This window comes from Chlamydotis macqueenii, chromosome 10 (genome assembly GCF_036417535.1).
Source record: "Chlamydotis macqueenii isolate bChlMac1 chromosome 10, bChlMac1.mat, whole genome shotgun sequence".
NCBI lineage: Eukaryota > Metazoa > Chordata > Aves > Otidiformes > Otididae > Chlamydotis > Chlamydotis macqueenii.
In genome coordinates this window covers 12,636,965-12,659,672 of record NC_141565.1, presented here as the reverse complement: position 1 = coordinate 12,659,672, position 22,708 = coordinate 12,636,965, and the positions used below count along the sequence as shown (strand labels likewise).

General features: G+C 44.2%; 2 protein-coding genes across 31 annotated transcripts in view; one reads left to right on the top strand and one right to left on the bottom strand.

The window, feature by feature from the left end:
- The window catches only part of GRIP2 (glutamate receptor interacting protein 2), an 86,043-nt gene extending 82,128 nt beyond the window's left edge, over nt 1-3,915 (top strand). Inside the window, exon 24 of the mRNA XM_086755193.1 lies at nt 1,731-3,915. Within this exon, the coding sequence (XP_086611319.1) occupies nt 1,731-1,928 (198 nt within the window). The 3' untranslated portion in view covers nt 1,929-3,915. The remainder of the gene's footprint in view (nt 1-1,730) is intronic.
- A 4,970-nt stretch (nt 3,916-8,885) lies between these two features.
- Nucleotides 8,886-22,708, bottom strand: part of SLC6A6 (solute carrier family 6 member 6) — a 119,749-nt gene continuing 105,926 nt past the window's right edge. For all 30 annotated transcript variants that reach the window (XM_086755473.1, XM_086755464.1, XM_086755465.1 and 27 more), the window contains 6 exons: nt 21,174-21,286; nt 18,379-18,516; nt 17,199-17,301; nt 16,145-16,245; nt 15,272-15,442; nt 8,886-13,760 (listed from right to left, as the gene is read on the bottom strand). In XM_086755473.1, the coding sequence (XP_086611599.1) occupies nt 13,620-13,760; nt 15,272-15,442; nt 16,145-16,245; nt 17,199-17,301; nt 18,379-18,516; nt 21,174-21,286 (767 nt within the window). In that variant the 3' untranslated portion in view covers nt 8,886-13,619. The remainder of the gene's footprint in view (nt 13,761-15,271; nt 15,443-16,144; nt 16,246-17,198; nt 17,302-18,378; nt 18,517-21,173; nt 21,287-22,708) is intronic.

Sequence of the window (22,708 nt, the reverse complement as noted above, 5' to 3'; positions counted from 1 at the left end):
CATATTTGGAAACACTCAGAAAGATGCTTAGTTTTACTAATTTCTAGGTGGAGGTTGTTAGCAGTAGGATTAGAGCCAATGTATTATGTACATCAGGTAACTGGAGAACTGGCAGCTCTGTGGGGAACCTTGTTTAAGCTTGTTACAGTCTCTAGCCAATTGGCTGCTATACAATTATTCCTTCTCGACTTCAAATAAAAGATGGTGCAAGAATGAACAAGAAGCTAATTAGGCTCTGGGCTGCCTTTCTGTTGAATGTTGGATGTGTCGCTTTTTGTGAGTGCCAAGTGCTCTGGGAGGTGTGCCCAAAATCCTAAACAGAGCGGCGTGGAGACTTTCAACAGCCCCTTTCCACATGCTGCGCTGCACAGATTACACCTACAAGGCGATGGCCATCGCGTTGACATGTGGAGTTGTGAATGAGAGATTGCAGACCTGGTACAGGCAACTCCCGTCAAGAAGTACAGCGATGCATTGCTGAGGATGCTTCACAGTGCTGCTGATTATGGGCGTGATGATGTGCCTGAAGGCCAGCAAAACACCTCGTCCTGCTGTGACAGACCCTCTGCCTCTCGGCTGGATGGATTAGCTGGAGCACGGCGTTGCACTAATGGCACTTCTGCACTGGGACTGCCTGGCTGGCATAGAGCAAAGGCAGAGCAAGCTGCTGGCTCGTCTCTCCTTGTCCACATGTAGTGTAGAAATTGTCCTTAGTTACGACGCTGTAAGATGCAGTATTGGGGTCAGCTGTGTGGACACCAGGTAGGGCAGGGGAACACTGCTACCGTCACAGAGCTCAGCTCTGCGGGCACACGTTAATGCTGGGAAGGGGTTTTGGATGGGAGCGTTGCATGGACTCATCCAGCCCTTACCCAGAGAAGGAAGCAACACTTGGCCCCAGGGGTTATATTTGCTCCAAAGGTGGGTGGGAAATTCCTTTCTCCTTTCCATGCTTCTCCTCCCTGTGCCATTTACCAGCCTCCTCCGTCCTGAAGCTGTTGTGGCACCAAGCCCGGATGCTCTGGTAGCTGTAGGCAAGAGAGCTGGGGTGCTTCTTGCAGATGACCCAGCCTAGAAATGTGCTTGGAGGTCTCCAAGATGCAGCAGTAAAAATCCTTTCAGTGCTCTGCTGAATCCTGCTGAGAGATTTTGCAGCCGCCTTCCGAGTGCATGTGAAGTGCATCCAGGCTCCTCTGAAATGAAGGATGTAAATAGGGAGAGGAGAAGCAGAACCTGTTCAGCATGGTCTCAATTTACTTCAGGCTGAGCTGAAAAATGGTTGGCAGAAGCCTCAAGGCTTCTTCTGTTTTGTGGGTGCTGAATGCCCCACGTCACAAATTTAAGGCCAGTAAAAGCCATGATGGCAAAAAAATTCATGGAAAATGGCAACCTTTCCCCTACAAGCTTGAACTGGAGAGCTGGTTTTGAGCCTTGCTGTGTTTAATACTTGTAGTGCTGCCCCAGACACCAAGGGTCAGGGTTTATGCCCGGTTGAGACTTTTTTCCCCTTTTTCTACCAGTTAGTGCATAATTTCTCAGCTAAGCAAGGATGGGGTTCAGCCTGAAGCGATGCCCCTGCTCTGCTCTGCTGTGAACCCGGGATCAGGGACCCCCAAGAGCTGTGTGTTTTCCCAGGTGTGGGTTTGGCCACCAACCTTTCACTTTCTGACTAACAAACATGGTCTTTCTGTTGTTCCTTCCCATGGCACATCTTAAATCCATCCCCACAGGTAAACCGCATCCGAACGAGAGACTTTGACTGCTGTCTGGCTGTTCCCCTGATTTCGGAGGCTGGAGATAAGCTGGACCTGGTGATTAGCCGAAACCCCTTGGCGCTGGCTGCCAATGCTCCCCCGGAGGGGAACAGAGAGCTCCCTGCACAGGTGGCCCGCGGCGCCGAGGTCAAGGCGAGCGTCCAGACGCTCTGAGCAGCAGGAGCAGAGCAGATGGTGCCTGGGGCCTCTGCTGAGCTGTTGCGGCATTTGGGGTGTTTCTCCTGTTTTTTGCACTGGTATTTGTAAATGCTGTGTGTACCATAACATGCAAATGGGGAGGTGGGTCTTCAGTGAGCCTGTAGACCGCCAAATATTGCTGGGAAGGTTGGAGCTGGATGCACATCTTGGGCTGTGGGCAGCACCCAGTGGTGGGGCGAGCTGCCGACAGGAGGAAAGAGCATCCGCAGCCATCCCTCATGGCAGAGCATCCCCCTGTGGGGTCCTGCCTCCGACATCCTCCTCACCCCAAAGGCCTTGGCCATCCTATAAACACACATGGTGCTATTATGTTTCTTGTTTGCTCGGTTATTCACATACAGCAAGACTGAAGAGCCTTTCCTTTCTGTTGTGTGCCCATCTCTGTCCTTTAAACACTCCTGATAAATGGTTTCTGCAGCCCCTTGCACTACGGGTGCAGGGCTGTGGGGAGCCCTGTTCAAAAGACATTTCAGAACGTGCTTGAGAGTGGCTGGATGCAATTCTTGTTCAAAACCTGGTGTTTGTGGCTGCCTTCTGCCAGCCCCATCCACGCTCCCCGCCATGGCTGGCTTGCTCTGCGGTGGGATGAGGCACCTCATCCTGCCATCGATTCTCAGCGGTTACCTGTGCTGGAGTAGTTCTTACAGATGGGAAGGCTGTACCCAAGGCTAAAGGCCTTGAATACCCACCCAAATCCCCAGCCACCTTGTTTGTCTGGGCTTTTTGGAGATCTATTGCTTGCAGACCTGGCCTGTGCCCACAAGCGACTAGCAGAATAGCGATCTTTCCAGGGCTCTCCCTGATGTTTTGTATTAATAAAACCTTGTTGTCTCCTGTCAGGCAGTGGCATGAGAAGCCCTTTGTAAGATGGAGGTTGTGTCCCCTGTGTCCCACGCGGCTGGGCAGTGTGTGTGCCCACGTGGGTTCGGCTGCTCGCCCCTGGTCCACCCACCTTTGCCTGTCACTGGCCTCTCTGTGGCTTTGCAAGCATGGTGCCCTGTGGTCGCTCCCCTCCCTCCCAGCCCCACGGGGAAGAGGGGCTGTGATGTTTGCATCAGCTTCCTCATCACGTTTCACGTATTAGCACTTTATGACGATGTTCATGTCCAAGTGGTGGCGTGAGCCTGGCATCGCTTTCCCCAGGAAGCCTTGGGCACGGTGGGGACAAGGAGCTTGCTCGGTCAGGGACGCGTGGCCCTGGCACCCGCTGCCGTGTTTCACCCTTTCGGTTCCCCCATCACTGCCTGCGCGCTGGTGGTGCGCGTTGGGTGTCGGATGGGTTGGGTATACACGACACGTTTGTCGCTTTGCTGAGCCAGGACTCGTCCCCCTGCTGTCTGTCCCCAAGCTACTTCGCCACTCTGTCCCTTCGCGATAGCGCAGTGTATCAGGGTGTTTCTTCCAGACACGTGTCCGGCCCCATCCAGCTATTTGTCGTTGTAGCCATTTTTCTCTTCGAGTATGCAATATCCCATACCATTGCTGCCACGACTAGGTAATGTGCCATAATTGATACTGTGGAGCATTGACAGTGCAGCCAGAAGTGTTTTTATATGCAATATTCAGAGCAGTGGAAGCTCACTGGGGGCTTCTCATAGGTTTTTAATGAAGACTTTTATTAAAGGCTTTAAAAAAAAAAAAAAAAAAAGAAAAGGAATAAAAACTTGGTCCTGGTATCCCTTCCTATGCATTTTGAATGATATGAAGATGAAATGCATTACTTAAATGTGTATTTTTATCCATATATTAGAGTGTATTCCTTGTAAAGTATTTTTATATGCTAATTTTCTTATGTATCTATGAAAGCACAATATTTAAAAGTACAGCATTTCAAAGAATATTTTAGTCCTGTTTTGGACCTATTTGTAAATCTCTGTATTTAAATGGAATTGCAATGACTTTGATTTTTTTTTTTTTAATTAAATAAAAGCAAATGAAATGCATTTGCTTTGGTTTGTGTCTCTTTATGCTGGAGGATGATAGTGAGGCAACACTCTGCTTCCAGCTCTATTGTAACTTGCCAGAGGACTCCCAGCTGGGAGATACCTCGAAGGACAAAGCAGAAGGGCAGGCAGGAGGTTTTGCTGGGGGGCTACAGCTGGTAAGGCTACCAGTGTGGGGCTGGGGTTGTCCCTTGCCACCATCTGGCAGTGGGACTTGGGGCCAGTTGCTTCCAAAATAAACATGGAGGCAATTTTGCTGTAGCTTTTAGCAGTAAGAGCTGGAGATGCCCGTGGTTACAGCATCACTTCCAGCTTCACTTGGCCATGTTGGAAATCTTGTTGGGTTAAATGTTGGGTAATTTATGACAAAACAGCGATGCAGCAAAACACGTGGTGGCCGTGATGTGGCCATGGCAGCGTTTGCAAAGCTGAGGATGGGTTAGGAAACTGCTGGAGGAGGATGTGCTAGCAGGAGGGGGCCCATCCAGGGCTCAGAACCCTGCAGCTGCAGGGGGTTGCCTTGAGGGGCTGTGCTGTGGTGGAGAAACCAGCCCATCTCTGAAACCAGATATCCAAAGATGATTGCCGTGAACTGAGACTGTAGTTCCTGCATTGAGGATTTCTTCACTGTGCTGTTACAAAGGGGTTGGGGGCACCGCTACGCTCCCAGCATGGGCAGTGCAGGCTAGGACCCTGCCCAGATCAGGCTGTAGGCAATCTCTGCTCACCAGCAAGGAAAGGGTGAGCTGGGTTTTGCAACCCTTCATGGCCAAGTGGGTAATGCAGGAATTTTTGGAGGCTGAGCATGGAATGGAAATGCTCCTGGTTAGACCTGGGGAATCATTGCCACGTAAACAAGCCTTATCTGCCATCTCTGGCTGCCCTCCTGGGGTGCAGGCCTCAGAACAAGGCCCTTCACATGTTTGGCACCGGGGCCTTGCCAAAGCCGCGCAGAGCCAGCCGAGGCGCTGGGGTGATAGTGGCTTGAACGAGCACCCGTGTAACGTGACTGGCAGGGTTTCGGTGTGTACACCAGGTAAAAGGTTAGCAGGTCCCCTGGTATGCGGTGCCGGTCACCTCGGTGGGCAGCGTATCCACCTACTAATGTCACCTTGTGTCCCGTGGCTGAGGAAGCCGGCTGCAGCTGTGGGCAGATGATGGCTGCCCATGGCAGGTACATGAAGCCCTTTGGCAGCAGCTTGTGGCGCTTACTGCCTTTATAAATTGTTTGTTTATTTTATTTTAACCCAAGACACATTGCAGTTGCTGTCTGTGCCAGTATCGTGCCACTCAGCCCAGGCCTTGCAGGTTTCATTTGATGGGAGGAGAAATTCCTGACAAAGTCCTCAAATCACACCCAGCAAAGTAACCAACCAAGCCAAAAAAAACCCAAACCCCAAATAAAACCAGCTGTGGGGCTAATCCTGGGCATGGGGCACTGGGGCTTCAGCAGTCATCAGGGCCTGATGCACAAATGCTGAGCAGCTTGACATTTCACAAGTAGTGGCCACCTACATGTTGGTTTTTTCTTTCCCTGCCCCAAATCAGGACTTAAGGAAAGGCCTCTCTGGTCTGACCTTCATCTGCTTGACTGAACAGGCTGTCAGTGAGCCTTAAATGAGCAGTCTCATACACCAGGAAGATAAATGATGGTGCTTTTTTCTTATTGGGTTTTTTCTGATGTGTTTGAACACCCATGGCTGCACTCATCTCCCTGCGCCCTTGTGAAGGGGCTGAGGAAAGCTGGTGTCTGCAGGGACAGTCTTGTGAGGACATCAGCACTCTAGTTTCAAGGAAAGGAAAAAAGAAGAGGGGGAACAGAAGGGGAAAAAAAACCTACTTTCTCATGGCCTTGTAAGACTCAGGACATGCCCAGCTGCACTTGATGAAGAGTTGGTCTGGGACAAAGCAAAGCACCAGTGAAGGAAGGGCATAGACTGGGCAAGACTGAAATGATGTGGGTTAGGTCCAGCTCAGCAAAAGTCAGCAAAAGTCATTGCTGTGGGGTGAGGAAAGAAAGGGGGGGGGGGGGAAGCTCAGGGAGGGGACACAGATTGTACAGCTGACCCCAGGTGACAAAAGGGATAGACCACACCACACAAGAGTGTGCGCAGAAATACAGCTGGGGAGGGTGGAGGTGGCCATTGCTCGGAGACTGACTGGGCATCAGTTGACTACTGTGCGAAATAATTGTTTTCTTTTGCATCACTTATTTTTCTTTGGGGTTTGTTCCCCCCCCCCCCCCCCCCCCCCATGTTTTTATCTTCTTTCTTTCCCCCACCTTTTTTTTTTTTTTTTAAATGATTAAACTGTATATATCCCAATGCATGGTTTTTTTTTTTTCACTTTTTTACCCTTCCAATGCTCTCTCTCCATCCCACTGGATGAGGAAACACCTGTGTGGGGCTGGGCTGCCAACTGGGATGAAAACGTGAGAGACATGAAATCAGATAGTGAGCTGGGCCAAGCAACTTAGTGAGCTGGGCACATATATATATATACACACACACACACATATATATTAAAAAAATAGAATATTTTTATAAAGAAAAAAATAAATAAAACCCACCAAACCCCCCCCCAAACCAACAACGCCACAGTAAATAATAGATTTACAGGAAAAGCTACTCAAAGAACAAGAAAACATCTAAAAGCATAGCTGGTTTAGAAAGGAAAGTTTTATTTTCCGTTATAAGGTAATTACAAACTCATCTAAAAAAGCAAAGATGACTTAAAAATATCCATATACATTTTATTTATCTAAAAGGCAAAACAGAAACTGCAAAATACAAACATTTACCATATACACAAAGGCTAGAGTTTTTAGGATTAAATTACACTTCAGGATATTTTTCAAATACAAATGTTCTGGTTTTGGAACACACAAAAAAAAATGTTTTAAAATGTTTTAAAAATATTTTAAGGTTTTTTTTTTTAAAAAAAAAAAAAGTTCAGGTTCAGATGACATTTTTTAAGGAGGTCATTGTCAATGTCACCTCCTTGCTGTATGTGCTACTCACCACATTACTGTAGTCACAGTTGCTAGGAATTTAAATAATAGAAAAACCACCACTGTTTTTTAGCCAAATACATCAAACAAGATGGACCACCTCTTATAACGTGAAGTCCCTGGCAATGTCATCAGGTAACAATCACAACATTACACTGGAGAAAAACAACACCTTACTGAACAACGAGCACTTCAGAACAGTACTGGGATGCTGCAATGCTGAGAGACCGTCGCGGGCTTCCAGGACAGGAGCAAATGACAAACTAGCTCAGCTTGGCTGCTCAGGTTTTTTTTTTTTTTTTGGGTTTTTTTTTTTTTTTTTTGGTTGTTTTTTTTTTTTTCCCCCAGCCTCTCAACATGATTTTTGCCACTGTTCTCATTTGTTTTTCTTTATATATTGAGAGAGAAAAAAAAAAATTCTTTCTTTTTAACATCTCAACTGCAGAAGTAGATATAGATTTAGAACCAATATGTATCATGCTAACAGGTACTACGCTACAGGACTGACGCCTCCCCCTCTGCATATGCACATACAGAAATGCATGCATGCACAGGTCCTTAGCATAATCACGTTTCACTTTTTTAAAAAAAAACACACTATATTTCCCCCATTATTTACTGGGATTTTTTTTCAAGTCAGGCCATGTTTTTCCTATTTCCAAATAGGAAAGCAAGCAGTACTGTCCCACTCTGCGGTGCAGAGCCAAACCATCCAGATGAAGCCTTCAGAAACTCGTTCCTTCTGAAAAAAATGTATTTAATTTGCTTTACTCCTAAAGCTCAGGGCAATGTAAAGCTTTACGGCAATTAAATTCTGACACTTTTACTCATTATTGCTAATTGGCACACAGCAGTGAAACAAGACTGTGTCTGTGCTGCCATTCAACACCCCAGCAACACCAGCAGGGTCAGGCTCTTTTCCAGCTGGAAGATCTGGCATTAAAGTTTTCTACCTTTGCTAGGAATGAGGTGGGGGGGGGGGAGGAAATTATTTGTTTTCCTTCCTTAATATTTTAAACCTGCAAAATTTTGACCTTGCCTCTTCTTTTTTGATCAAATGGTGTCCAAAGCTTCATCTGTCCTTGTTTTAGGACATAAGTAAATTCAAATCACTAAATCACACTGACAATTGTAAAAAAATTACACCAAAAAAAAAAAAGCCTTTTTCTAGTTATTATTAATAGAAACAAATAAATTCAGCTTTATTTATTTATTTTAAAAGCACTGAAGCATTGGCCAGGTACAGGCTATTTCAGGAAGGCAGAAAAGAGCCATGATCTGGTGGAGGGTGCAGGGCTGGAATGGGCAGTTTTCCAGCTGGGGCTAGTGCTGGTTATGCTGTAAGGTTTTCTTGCGCAAGCTTTCCAGCAAACGCAAATTGACCATTGCTACCAATAGAAAATCTTTGTGACCAAAGTACAGAGCTCAGGGGCTCTCTTTTGCAGTAGTTCGTCACCGAATCAACTGAATACTTTCTTTCTCAAGCTTATCTTTGATTATAAGAAATAAACCAAGCTACTAGAGGCTGACAGTTCCTGACCTTTGCTCATGCAAATATACAAATACACACCCACACGTCAATCCTAACCACAAGGCTTTGGATGATGATTTTGGAGAAAACAAGTCCCAGGCAGCTGCCTGAAGCCGCGCCACAGCCAGCCTCCCACACCAGGAGCCATGTGGCACAGACGAAGAGCCAGGAGAGTTGTCAAGGCTTCCTTCAAGAAGCCACAGTCCAGGGTTTTGTCATTACTGTCCCTCTTCCACCACTCCCAGTTCAGCAAAGGCCATTTGGACATCCTAAAAGGGGTGGGCTCTTTGCAGGCAAGTGGTGCCTGAACCTCCTCAATCCTCACCCTAGATAGCTCATGATTTGCAGCCTAGGAATAGAAGCACTGTCCCCACTTGTGTGTGTGCATGAGGGTGAAAGATTTCACTTACTAGTCTACTTAAACACAGATTTTTTTTTTTTTTTTCTTTTACTGAAAGTGAGCAACTTCCATTGAACCTCCTGGAAATGATGTCAGGGTCATCTTTCTTCCAACTGTACTTGAGCTGCTTAACTAAAACTTGTCCACTCCATTCAATACACAGCTTATTTAACATTTTATATACATGATGCCTCCACGAGTGATCCTGCAGTGACCACAAGATGTGGAAGCTAATAATCAGTTATTCAAAAAACGTTCAAATCCTTCTCCCACGGATTAATGCAACAAGTGGGAGCTTTGAACTCAAGTGTGACAAGCACGACCTCAGCGAAACTGTAAGTCTCCTTAGCAAATAAAAACAGACTGGCAGGAGACTTGGAAAAGGCCTATCAAATGGAAATGTCCACGTGTCTTCAGATCTACTTGCCTTGTCTAATGCTGAGACACAGAAGAGGAACCAGAAGTATCTGCAGTTGAGAAAGGAGGATGCACACAAGACTGAAAACAGCTGGAGAAGATGCTATCCTGATGGTGACATTAAAGGCTCTGCTGATAGTTGTTGGGTTTTTTTTTTGGTGTGTGTGTGTGACAGCAACTGAAAGGCTGCATCTTTTTTTTTTTTTTTTTTTTTTTTTTTTGTCTTGCTCTTTTCCTCCTCTCCCCAAGAACAACAGCGAAAATCTGGCTTTGGTGGGCTGTTTCAGGAGACCACTCCTAACTCCCCTCCACTCCAGGAGCTGCACTGCTGCTGTGGGGTGACCACCAGCGTTGCTCTAGACGGCAAACACAGCTGCTAGGCTTTTGGATTTTCATTTACAACACAAGAACAAATCCATTGTGGACCTACTATCTCACGCTCTAAAGAGGACTTTTCTAAGTGTGTGGATCTGTTTGGACCAGATGAAAAGGAAAGCTACAGATTAGAAGGAAAATGAGAACGATAACAACAAAAATAAAAACCAGTTCTATTTATGAAATCATACTGTTTAAATACCGAAATATAGACTACTGGTAAAGTCCCTTACAATAGATGCCCGTTCAGTGAGATCATAACTAGCGACAGGTGAACTGAAGAAGTCTGGAAAAATTGGGAAAAATAAGAAACAGGTCAGAGAATCTTGTGGTAGATTTACATTTCCACTATCTCTTGATTTCAGTTCAGCTGGAAATAAATACTGCTGAAACTACCATTTTCAAGCCCAGAAGAATCCATGAATACAAAGGTACATGGAATATGAAAAGGTGTGCATTTTGTCTTGTTTTATTCTGGTTTTAAACTCAGGCATCTTGTTCTAAAGATCTCATGCCAAAACTGCACTAACTTTTCCCTAGATCCAAACCAGTTCATCTATGACTAGTTATGATATTTTTAAAAGAGAGTTCCTCATTTACATAAAACAGGTAAAATAGGTCATAAGTGTTTAAACAAGTCAACTAGGAAGTTGTATTTGCAGTCAGAAATAGGTAGAAAACACAAACTTTTTTTAAAATTGTTTTTTAATAAATTTGGCAGAGGATCATGTTGAAATGCAAATTTATCACCAAGAAAAGTTCACAAATCTGATAAAAGTGTTAGGGAAAACCATAAAACTGTAAAAATGTGAGTGTGCTCATCGGGAACTCAAACCCCAGATAAAACATTTTTTTTTTGCAGGGGAGGGAAGAGGGGAGAGGGGAACTGTTTTCCAGAAACAATAATTTCTTAGCTCTTGGTGAGTCCCAGCCCTCCCTTGCAGTCATGCTAAAGAAGACAGCAGGGCCAGAGAAGCTGACACAGAGAACGCTTCAGCGAGGTTGTTGCATATGTGCGAGACATTTTTCACTTGGTACATGGAAGCGGCTGATTTGAATGGCACAGTTTGTATCAAAATGGGGCTGGGCTCTAGTTCTGTAGTAGCTGTACTTTGAAAGGTGTAGTATTAGCCCTCTGGTTCTTCATGCAGACACCCTCCACAATGTGGGAGACGGCTAAATACCCAGCTGACTCGCTGGAGACATCTTTGATGTAGTTAAACCATTTTTTTCCCCTGACTAAAGATTGTCTCAGCTCTATAACATGAAAGTAATGTGCAAACTATACCTCAAACACAGTTGTACGACAATGTCTATATAAAAAAAAAAAGAAAAAAAAAAATCAAACATAATTCTTTCATCTGCACTCACAGAAACCATTAATTGAGACTCCCCTAACCCTTCCCTCTTCACCCAGGCAGCGTGCCTGTTTACTGCAGACCCTAACTGTAACTCAAAAACGATGGTCCAAGCTGAAGCCCACTAAGAGAGTTATCTTTGACTACATTTCCTTGCCTTTGATGGTCAAAGGCTATTAAAAAAAAAAAAAGCTGTATGCATGTTTCTTTATTTTGAGCACGTTTGATGACACTCACTGGCTTACAGAATTTCTCCAGTGACCTTTGGATTGCTATTGCCACTGACTCAGCAGGTGATATTAGATGTTTGCCATCTCCAGCTGCGGAAAAGTATCATTTATAACTCTCATAATACAGTAACCAGAAAAAGAAAACAAAATAAATTCTGCTGTGGTTGGTTTTGTTGCTGCAACTCAGCTATCTGATGTAAAAATGTGTACAAATTCAAACTAGAAAGATTTTGAAAGCTACAGATGCAGCCACTTTTTCCTTAGGTTTTTTTTTTTTTTTTTAATTATTTTGGTCCATCTCTTAGTTTTAAATCACTCCTTTTCTGTTGCAGGAAAACCAACAAGCTAATCCAGTGTTTGTGCTGCTGTGGCCAGTTAGCCCATGGGACAAGAAAAAATAAAACAAAACTACTGTGTAGGAATGTTAAGAACTGGATATGTTCCTGTTTAAATGACAAACCCTGCTCTGACACACTAAGCTGACAGCAGAACAAGCAGATACAAACTCTGCTTTTATCAAGCATTTCCTCTAAAAACCTTTGGATAGCCTAACTGTGGCATCATAAGAGGAAGAAAACCTCTCCCTCTAACGCAATGCCCACAAGAAAAGGCCGAGTCTCACCAGAGAACCTGTTCCCAGCAGAACCTGCTCAAGATTTTTGTCTGTTTTCAAAAAAAGAAAAAAAAGATTTTGTCCATGTTTTGGACTGTCTTCAGGGAGCCATTCCCCATGGAAACATCCACCTGGCCCGCAGGAAGCAGAACCCCCATTCATTCCTACACTCCTTGTAGTGGTTTCTCTTCACTCTCCAGTCTAACCTGGAACAGTACGCAATTCCTTCCGACCAAATACAAAACATTTCCATGTTACATGTTCCCTTTGCTTTAACTTAAAATCCCAAAAGCCCTGTTTCTTCAGCAGGTAAGTTTCATAAGCCTCCTAAATATGTCTGCCATCCTCTATCCCCTCTAAAAAAAAAATAAAGTTACAGTTTAACCCAATGATGGGCAAGAAGACTTTGGGCCCTAGGTCCACTGCGATTTAGTAACATGGGACAGGGGACTTAGTCCTTTGGTATGTTCCTCCAACACCAACCAACCAACCCCCAAATAAATAAATAAAGTAAATCCTGGTTGCTTGGCAAAGCATTTTTGAGATACACGGATGAAAAGCACCTGTTTGCTAAGTGATATTATTATCTTCATTACTATTATTATTAACAATGGGTCTGTTATAAATACCAGTTACAACAGGTGCAGGTGAGCAGTTTTGTTCCTCCTGTTGGGGATGACCTGGTTTGTGTTCACCTTTGGACAGCCAGAGTCCACAAGGGATTCTTTTATTTTTCTGCCCGGAACCAAAGTCCAACAATTGACACGCAAACAAATGAGCAAGTGAACGTCTGAAGCACCCAGAGGGTAGGAGCTGCTTTTCCCCACTCAGTTCCTGGGCACTCGCCCCTGCTGCCCTGGGGACAGGCTGCCCCTCCCAGTTTGCAGAATTCAAGTTTACACCAGTGCCACTACACTAAAATATGCTTTGCTGGAAAACTCAGGAGCAGGTGCTCAACCTTCCTGCTCACGCACAAACAGCAGGCATTTCACTTAAGTAAAAAAGCCCCCAAAACCTAAAAGAATAAAAACACGAAAACCAAAAAGCCAACAACAAAAAAAAAAAAAAAAAAAAAAAAAAAAAAAAGAAAGAAAAAAAGAGTGAACCATGCAAAATCCTGCAAACGCCTCCCTAAAATCCTCCCATGCCTCGGAGGGATGGCTGCAAGGCTTTTCACACTCGACTTCTCTATCTCCCTTGCAAACTCCAGCTGCCCGGCTATATCTCCGTTCAGGGACTGCTAAACATAACTGTACCCCTTCCCTAACGTGACCCTGAAGCCTGTCGTTCACCAGACCTGAACCAGAGGGTGGAAATACTACACCTTTGAAAATTCTCTTGAAACAGTGTATTTTTTTTTGACTCATATCTCTCAACAGAGCTCCTTTTGTGTGATCTGTAGATTACCCTGCTCCCAACCATACCAGCACCTAAAATTGCCTTCTGAGACTTGAATGTATTGCTGGCAAGACAATCAATTCAAGTGGTAAGGTGTATAATATTTAAAGATATATATATTTAAAAAACCCAATAATAGTAAATTCCTGTAATATGTCTAGTCTGATATGAAAGCTCTCCCTCTACAGAGAGACATCTGCTGTGATTACCTTACAAAAAATTAAAAAAAAACCACACACAAAAAATAACTTTCTCTGTGAGAAATAAAAATAAATCCTAGTGCAAATATAAAGCTCTGTAAACCTGGTCCTATGAGAATCTATGGTTAGTAAACGGCAGTTAAAGCAGGTTTATCCTCTCACAGAGAGAGCTCACATCATGGTTTCCACAATGATATGAGTTGGCTTGATCAATCTGCCATTCGAAGTTCCATTGAGGCAGAAGGGGGTGCCACTCTCCGTTTCTTTGGACCACCGATTCACTTCCTTGGGGGCAGCCACTGCTTTTATCCTCTGAAAGAAAGAAGAGAAGCAGAGGTTAGAAGACCAAGTGGTCCCTGGGTCCCCATGTGCGGGATGGAGGACGTGGCAATCCAAGGGTGGGGCTGGTGGCCATCAGAGATGTGCATTTGTCACGTGGCTCTGCAAGGATGTGGGGATCTGGGCTGTGGAGCACTGCATTCAACTTTTGCTCAGCAGCAGAGCCTGCCTTGATGCAAGCAAGCCAGACGTGAGAGAGCATTCACAGCCTTATCCAGCATCCTGCATGCTGGGCTTTCAGCGCTGCAGCTGCTGCTCAAATTACGCGTGTTCTCCTTCCTCATTTAGAAACAACTCTGCCTTTTAGCCCAGCCACTCATTGCCAAGTGGCAACTTCTCTCCTACATCTCAGTTCACAAAGGAAGAACAAAATGGCATGTGACCAGTGTTTACTCTCTTTCCTTTCCTAACATGGTCTTTGAGGAGTGTTTTGGCTACTTTCAGAGTTGTCTCTCAATAGATGGTGACAATGTAGGCAGGAAAATAAACACTCATGAAAATGCTCTGGCCACAGCTGAAAAAGACCATTAACACTTGGAGGAAAACAAATGCAAGTGTTTGTGCTCTGGGAAATGTTCCTTTTTTATTCTATTCTCTCTTTTTTTCCTAATCCGGTGTCCCACTTTCTCCTCCAAGAACACCCTGGGCTGCATTTAAGACCGTCTCATTAGGCAAAAACAAAACTAATCTGAAACCTTAGAAGAGAATTGCTAAGTTTCATGCTTGCCCAGTCTCTAAAAACATTCCACTGGAAGAAAAACAAACCAGGGAAACCTGCGTTGAACCGCAAAGGGCATGAGATTGCCTGCAAGTCCAAATCCGAGAGAATCTGCACTGTTAAGTATGAATCTGATATAAAGTTTTCCAAAGATCAGGACACTCTGGATCCAGTGTTTTGAACTGATTCATTAGGAATAAAAGAAAAAAATATTTAAAAAGCTAAAGCGTGAAGCCCTCTGGCAGGAGGGTTTGACTTTTATTCAGTCCCCCAGAATGAAGGCCATGCCTGAGAGCCACACAATTCCCAGACGGATCTGAATTTCCCTGAAATTCAACGAGCTCTTAGACAGCTGGGTTTGACCCAGGTCTCTCTCTCTCTCTCTCTCATTTTCTCAGGGATTTATAGGATGGTGCTTCCTTGTCTCTGTGGGCTGGAGAAGAGAGATCTGGCACTCGGAAGCATCCCAGTCCTTGAGCGCTTGTCTGCACGTGGAGTCAATGATTTGCTGAGTCAGAAACTGCAGAAATGGGATGCAAAAACCTGGTGTTTGCCTGTGCACAGAAGGCTTTGTGTTTTTTCTGTTTCTACTGCTCGCCCAAAGGACAGGTGATCTTTAACAGTCTGATTTGCAGTCACTGCAGAAGAGGCACCCAACTTTGCCCTACCTGGACAAGGTGGCAGTTTTCCAAGCACTGTACTTGTTTTGTATAAAATACAGCAAGTTAAAGCTCCCTTTCTCCTCTGGATAATCGGTTGCTCTTACCTCAATAAGTGACCCGTCTGACTGTATGATGCGGATAACCATCACCATAGGGATGCAGATCATGGAGGAAAGGGCAAGAACCCAGCCCAGGCCAATTGCCCAGTCTGGGTACGTGTAGACCTTGTTGTAGGTCAGTGGTTTGTACTTGGCCAAAGAAAAGACAAAGCACCCCTGTAGATGAGAAAGGAAAACAAAGTGAGGCTCAAAAAATGCTGAAAGCAGTAGGGCTCTGGTGCTACCACTGGCTCTAAGGAAGACAGGCAGCGAAAGGCACATCTGATGGATACCATGTATGTATTTTAAACCAATGGGGGAATTATTCTTCCATTTTAATTATTGAAAGAGGATCTGCATCTGCTTATAGGTAAACTGTTGCTTGACAATAGGGTGATAACCGATGGTGCTGAACAGCTGCAGTACACTGTCTGTTCTTTTTCAGGGCTCAAATATTTGCTGTATATTGCAAGGAGCTTACTGGGATGTTCTTTGCAGCAAATGAAATACTTCAAGCTGAGTGCCTGCTCCAGACTGCTCATGTCTTTTTGTTAAAACGGCCTAGTAGTCCTATCACTTAAAGTAGGAACTGGTCTTTGGAGAGTGAGTTTTCTGTGTCATGAATGTAATATTTTGCCAATCCTAAGAAAAAATCCACTCAAATGTAGCCAACTGCAATTTGTGCAGGCACAGCAGAGAGCTGTCACGTTAACAGCTAACATCTGAGAAGATGATGTCTTTGAGGGGTATGTTCAAACCTCCAGCAGCCCTTTGCAAATTGGTCTCTGAATGCAGCAGCCTTCAACTGAAGAGAAGCAGTAAGAGGTGGCTCAGAGCCGCCACATAAAAGCCTTGAAAGAGTATGGGGTCAGTACTCACCACACAAAGAACTGGTGTGATCACAATCCAGCTCCATTTCATCCAGGGACCAGGTCTGTATCCAATCATATCCTCAATGGCATCATAAATATTATCAGCGCCTGTAACAGAGTGAGAGCTTTCATCAGAATTGAGCGTGTAAAAGCCATGTAAGGACTGCAGGATTACAGCTGCTTTCCTAGTCCCCCCAAGGGATATTTAAAGGGAGGATGAGGGTGTCAGATATATTGTTCAAATGCTTCCCACAGCTGTGAAGTTCAAGACAATTTTCTCCTTGAGAAGCTCAAAGGTTGGGGGACTCTCTCGCCCTACACACCCCTCATTATTTGGATGCCGGAGTGCAATGCTAATCCCTCCTGCCCCCGTCACACACCCATGCTTCTCCCCACACTCTCATTGAACTTGACAGAGGGATCACCACGGAAAGGACACAACAGCAAACAGTACACCCAGCTTCTACAGAAATTTGACTGATGAAAATGAAGGCTTTGTTTGGTTTGCTTTCCTAAGGAGATGGAGTACATGAAGAACCAGGGAAAGGATCAGTCCTAAGCAGCAGACATCTTCTGATCATTCCTCAGCTACCATCTCAGGCAGCTACACAGGCTACTGTCAGATCTTGGTACTCAGCATTGCACAAAAACAATCGGGCAGAATGCACTTTTCTGTCAGCTTTCCTTTTGCGTTTTCTATTTGGTTGGCTAGCCCCTTGCAGACATTGCAGCTCTGAAAGGAAATTCTCTGAGAGAGAAACAGAAATTTTCACGGCTGGCCAAACTTTCAACTCTCATCTCTAAACTTAACACATGTAAATGCTTAATTGCGCCTTTGTTAATTAGCAATGAAAAAAATACTCATTTTTGTGTGGGAAAACACTGGAGGCTGGCTTCATCCCAGGTGCAAATTTGTCTCCAAGAGGTCAGTGCAAATTTATATTAATGGCATGTGTCTGTTACTGGGAAGAAGATTCTGGAGTGGCTGATGACTAAATGCTTAGCTAGCAAAATTGTCACTGACGCACCAAAAGGTATCAGATGAAAGGATTCTCACTTACCATAAACCCAGGCTACAGCAATACATTCAAAGAATGCAACCCACAAAAGGCATACACCACTAGCTGCATAGTAGTCAAAGAGTTGAAAAACATACATGCCACCCTGTGAAAGAGAGACACAATGGATTAGGATCCATCAGGAAAAAAACTCTGAATATTTCATGCCCAGCTCCCAGTAACATCTACCAAGATATGCTAACGATTGCTGTCTAACAGGAAGAAAGATCAAGCAAGTAGGTAAGGTAAATATTTGGCTTTACCTTCCCCAGAGAATATGCATGTTTACTACAGGAAGCATTCCAAACAAGACGACGATTAAACAAAATTAAGCCACTTAGTGTAATCTACTGAGACACTTAAATCTTTCCTTCTTAAAAGTATTTTAGGATGGGCATTTATAGAAACAAATGATGTCAAGAAATAACTGGTCACCTCCTAATATTCATGCCTCCAAAATACTAAAAATGGAAGTCAGTTCATCAGGACAGTCTTCATTTACGAATTGAGTGGAAGGACATTTGAGAATGAGAATTCATTTTTTTTCTTTCTAACTCTCTCTATTTATACTGTGCTGTTAGACTCTTCGCTTTCACTACGCTGTACTGTATATACCTGCACTTTTACTTGAAAAACTGCGTTTGCTGGGCACCTCTGTTGCAGGTGCTGTTTTAATTCCCACAATCATGGTCTTCCATTTGTTTTTAAAATCTGGCTTGGATTTTAGTTTGGAGATAAATATCACAACAGTGCAGTCACTGGAACATGTTCCCGTCTTGTTTATACTAGAATAAATCCAGGGGTATTTAATTGATTCAAGTCTGTGTAACTAAGATAAAAATCTCTTTCCTTGCATGCACTGGATGGATTCTTAATCTGCTCTGCTGAAGGTTCTCAATGTGCTTCAACATTTGGAGATGTTAATATTCATACTCGTGTTGATTAGTACCTGAGATCAGACTGAATTTAATAAGATTTCATGTCTCCCTTCTTCTGACTGAAAAGGCGGGGATATATAGCTCCCTTTCAAAATGCTTTCAGATCTAGGGATGAAAGATGCTATGTAGATCTAAAAAGCACTGCTCCTCTGAGTGGCTAATTCTGTGCAGTCTCATTCGTAGCTAAAATTGTTCTAAAAACTGGCTAAAAAAATAAGGCAATTTCCAGCACCGGTGCCACTCACCTCAGTCACCATAGTTAGTCCCAGAAGATAGCTAAGGAAACATACTATAGCGATGAAGATTTCCCGTCGGTAACCCTTCCTTAGGAAGGATGGGTGCAGATCAACTAATGACGTGATCTGTCCTTCAACTTCAACAAACTAGAGGGGAAAAACAACAACAAAGAAACGTGACTTGAAAATTACCTGCCATGCATTTTATCCAGGCTCATACTTGAACAAACACTCCACAGTAACACCCTAACTGTTCTCTGTGGCAAAGTGCTGCTCTGAATAAGTAGATCGGAAGCCATTCCTTTGTAACCCAGCGGATGAAGCGCGGGGGCAGTTTTCATGCTGGAACAAACTTTCAGAATTGCCATTCACTTCCTAGCAGCCTTATAAACTACCAAAGGGGCTCTGTAAATGCAAGCTGCAAGGATAAAGGAATTTAATTTGATGACAGGAAGGCACTTATGTGGCTTTTAAGTTGTAGCTGTTCCAGATGAATACAAGGTGTACACTAGAAAAGAGTCAGAGAGAAAACACTCAAAAAAGCCTAAGCTAGGAGAGTACCTCCCAGTTTTTTTTGATGTGCAAGAAAATCTCGCAGGTACTAGTTAGGTTAATTCTACAATTGGATATAATTCGACTCTTGGGCTCGCTAATGAAAATCCAGCCAAGGGAAAGCAGACTTTGATGTGAAATAGCAGCACTTCTTGACTGAACTTGTCTTTTCTGAACCTGTGAGCAGACTACCCCTGAATGAAGCTCTGGGGTACTTCTGCAGCAATAACGGAGCTGCTGACACAGTCCCCATACAAAGATTTGGTCAACTATTTGCATATGTAAACCAAAAGGCTCTGAATAGATGAGCTAAAAATCTTACTTTATCTAGCAACACAGTAACTGTATTTGTACTTACTAGCCTTTGGAAAACTGTATGTAAGATGTGTAACTTGAGTTAACCAAATAACACAATCTAGATTTCAATAGAAGTTTAAAGTTAATCAGAAACCAGATGCATTTCACCCATGGAGAAAAGTGACTACTGAACTCCCTCCAAACAAATCCGAAGAAGGGAACATTCCATTGATCTGTACTTCAGCCTGGCAAGGTACAAAAGCACCAAGTTCACTGAAGACATAAGAACACCAAAGAGAACCAGGGCTGCCTCTGTAGAAAAGATTTTCACTTTAAGTGGATACATCATCTTATAACTAATGAGTTATCATGGGGAGTCTATGAAATAGCATTAATTCACTAAAAACTACCTTTTCCTACCCAGTATCTATAGAAGGGCCCTTTAACAATTTCACCCTCTTTGACCATGAGCTCCATTTTGGAAATACAGCCCGTCCTGCAAACACTCCGCCAGATTTTGTTGCCTGCCTTGTTACTTCGACTTCTGTAAAACTGGCTTTCTTTTTAAATGCAACTCTTTCCTGTGGGCTGATTTGATCTTAAACTGCTCCGGCATTCCAGAAACCTGCTTGACTGCACTCCAAAAAACCAGAGGGGTGGAGGAGAGAAATTAAGCGCTCCAATTAGTTTTAATCATTCTACACAGTGAGGAGCTTTTTAAAATTACTAGATGGCCTCCAATTTGCATAAGCACAGGGTTGTTGAACTACGGTACTGGGTGCTCTTACATTTACTTTGGAATGATTGAAAGTTGCTCACTAGAGTTCAAAGATTAAGCTGTAAAGAGCAATTTGCAGCAAATGAAATAACAAAAATATAAGAGATTGAGGACACAACAACCGGTTAAGAATCCATTTACAGATCTCTCCTCAGAGGAGAGAGCACTTAGGCTAAGTGAGTCCATACCAATTGGGTTTTCACAATCTTGGTGACTTCCCACTTGACTGCAGAAAGCTGCCTGTTGCCCTGAAAACTTTGGTAATTTTGAACCTGTCATTACTGCACAATCCCTGCTCACCCATGTTTCCTTGTAAGCAGACCATCTAGAAATGCTTTACAGGTTCTTTGGCGCATTTAGTCCAACATTCCTATAAGCAACCATTGGGGAAAACAATCTAGCTTCTTGGACTGAACTTTTTGATTTTTTTCATGCTTTCTAATTACTAGCAGTTTGTGTTATAAAATTAGTACAGGTGGAACCTGAGATGCTTTCCGGCCTGTTTGGAGCTACTGAATGTGCACTGGTGATGTGAAAGTCAGCAGAATCCCAAGCTGCTCAGCAGCTCTGAGCCTAAGGCCACCGAAAAAGGCTGTGGCTTTGTCCTCTGACTGTTCATGAAGCCACCCTGGATACACTGTACAAAATGTTTTGTGCTTTTTGTGCCTCACAATGGCTTTGCTTTTCTTTTTTGGCACTTGGCCACCTCAGAAGCCTGTTCTCCTAGTAGTTATTAATTCTTACAAAGCATTTTAATGATGGTGTATACACACGGTAGGTGATCGCAATGGCACAAAGTACTCTGAGGAACAGACTGCTGTAGTCTTTTATGTTTTAACATTATTAAGCTCTTCTCTAAGGTAGGAAAATATGGCACTGTGACCAAAACGGCGGTATTTTGTGGCCAGACTGGGACTGATATTTAGGTTAGGGAGTACTGCCCTAGTCTTGTGGACTCCATTAACTCCTGACGACAAAGACTTACTGAGCAACACCATACTGACTGTCAACCGAGAGATTCATCAAATGCAGCCCCTGCACTAAAAAGCAACCCAGACAAATTCCCCGTAAGCAGAATTAGAGGTATTCTTTTCTTAACTCACGCCTGTAAAACCAGGTTTTCTCAGTCAGCAGCGCCAAGACAATAACCCACATATCTTTGACCCATCGTACTAACCTGGCTATCCAGTCCAAGCAACAGAAGCATAATAAAAAAAAGGATTGCCCAAAAGGTGGGCAATGGCATCATGGACACAGCTTTTGGGTAGGCAATGAAGGCCAGGCCTGGACCTAGAGAAAGAGAAAATAGGAAGGGGGGAAGGGAAGGGAAGAGAAATAGTAAGTACTAGCTCTTTGGTAAAGGTAGCCACACTCAAATGCAGGAATGCCTGGTTCCGTTCAGATAAATCCAAACGCGGCTGGAAATACCAGAAGTGAGACAGTTTGGCTCTTTTATCTGAAATCGAAGCACGCATGACTACAGCAGAAACCACAGGCAAACCGCCGAGGCCATTGCTAACAGATCACCAGTTTTAACATCTGTCTCAAACATGCCAATAATGGAGGTGGTCCTACACCTGTCCCGCACGGACACAGGACAGTACCGGGGGCAGGGGGAGAAGGGGTGACCCAGGGGAATGGCAGAATCCCACTTCTAGCCCACATGGTCATGATGAAGATGATGATGATGAAACTCTTTTGCATGCAAGGAAGGGACTCTGCTCCAAATATTCCCCGGGATCTTTGCTAATGCAACCACTGCCTCCCTCTGTACGCAACCTCCAAACCCAGCATGGCTTTTCTAGAGTGGGGTTTGCACTCCAGGAATCTGCTCTTTCGCTTCTGCAAACCCTCACTGCTACACTGAAGTGATCAGGCTACTCCTAGCTGTATCAGCTGTGGTCCCTGAAAAAAATGCTTCCTGCTGTTAGGAACTGCTGGTATGTTAAAATCACTCTGTGTAAAATCACTTCCCCATGCCGGCACATCACCTCTCCCTATCTGGCCAGCTTAGGCAGACCTGCCACGGTGAGGCTGATAAGACCAACATCAGCCGCAATGGCAGAATGGATTGGAACAGTCTGGGAGCACCAGCGGGGCTGGGACTAAGAGCCTGGCTTCTGTGCTCTAGAAACCAAAGCCCTGTTTGCAAGGGCTCATCACTAGACTGGGTCTCGTCTGTTCCGTGGACCAGACGGCATCGCACTCATACCCACACACTGAGCGTACGTGTGGCGCTTTCGCATGCTGATCTCCACAGAGGTTCTCACCTGGAGCCAGGTGCTATCTATCAGCTATCGCTTACAAGAGCTTTTGTCGAGAGAGAAAGAGCCCTCTCCAAGTGGGAGACAGGAACACTGGCAATCCAGCTTTTACAGCAGGCTCTCAAAGTGGCCATAGAAATTTGGTGAAGCTGACAAAAAATTCTAAGGGCAGATTTAAATTCTGATTAAACCTGGGAATGCCTGGCTCATTTGCATGTTTGTTTTAAGGAGCCTCAAAAAACCAGCATTTTCCAGGATTTTGAAGTGGATTTAAGTAATTTGCAATAGGAAAATAATTTTTTTAAACTGCTGCAGTGCAGGGACAGAAATCTTATCTCTGATCTGTACAGAAAAATCTCTAACACTGCTCTTCCTACCTCCCACTTTTCCTTTCCAACAAGAAAGATGGAAAAAGAAGCAAGAGAAAGAGGTAAAAAAAAAAGATGAC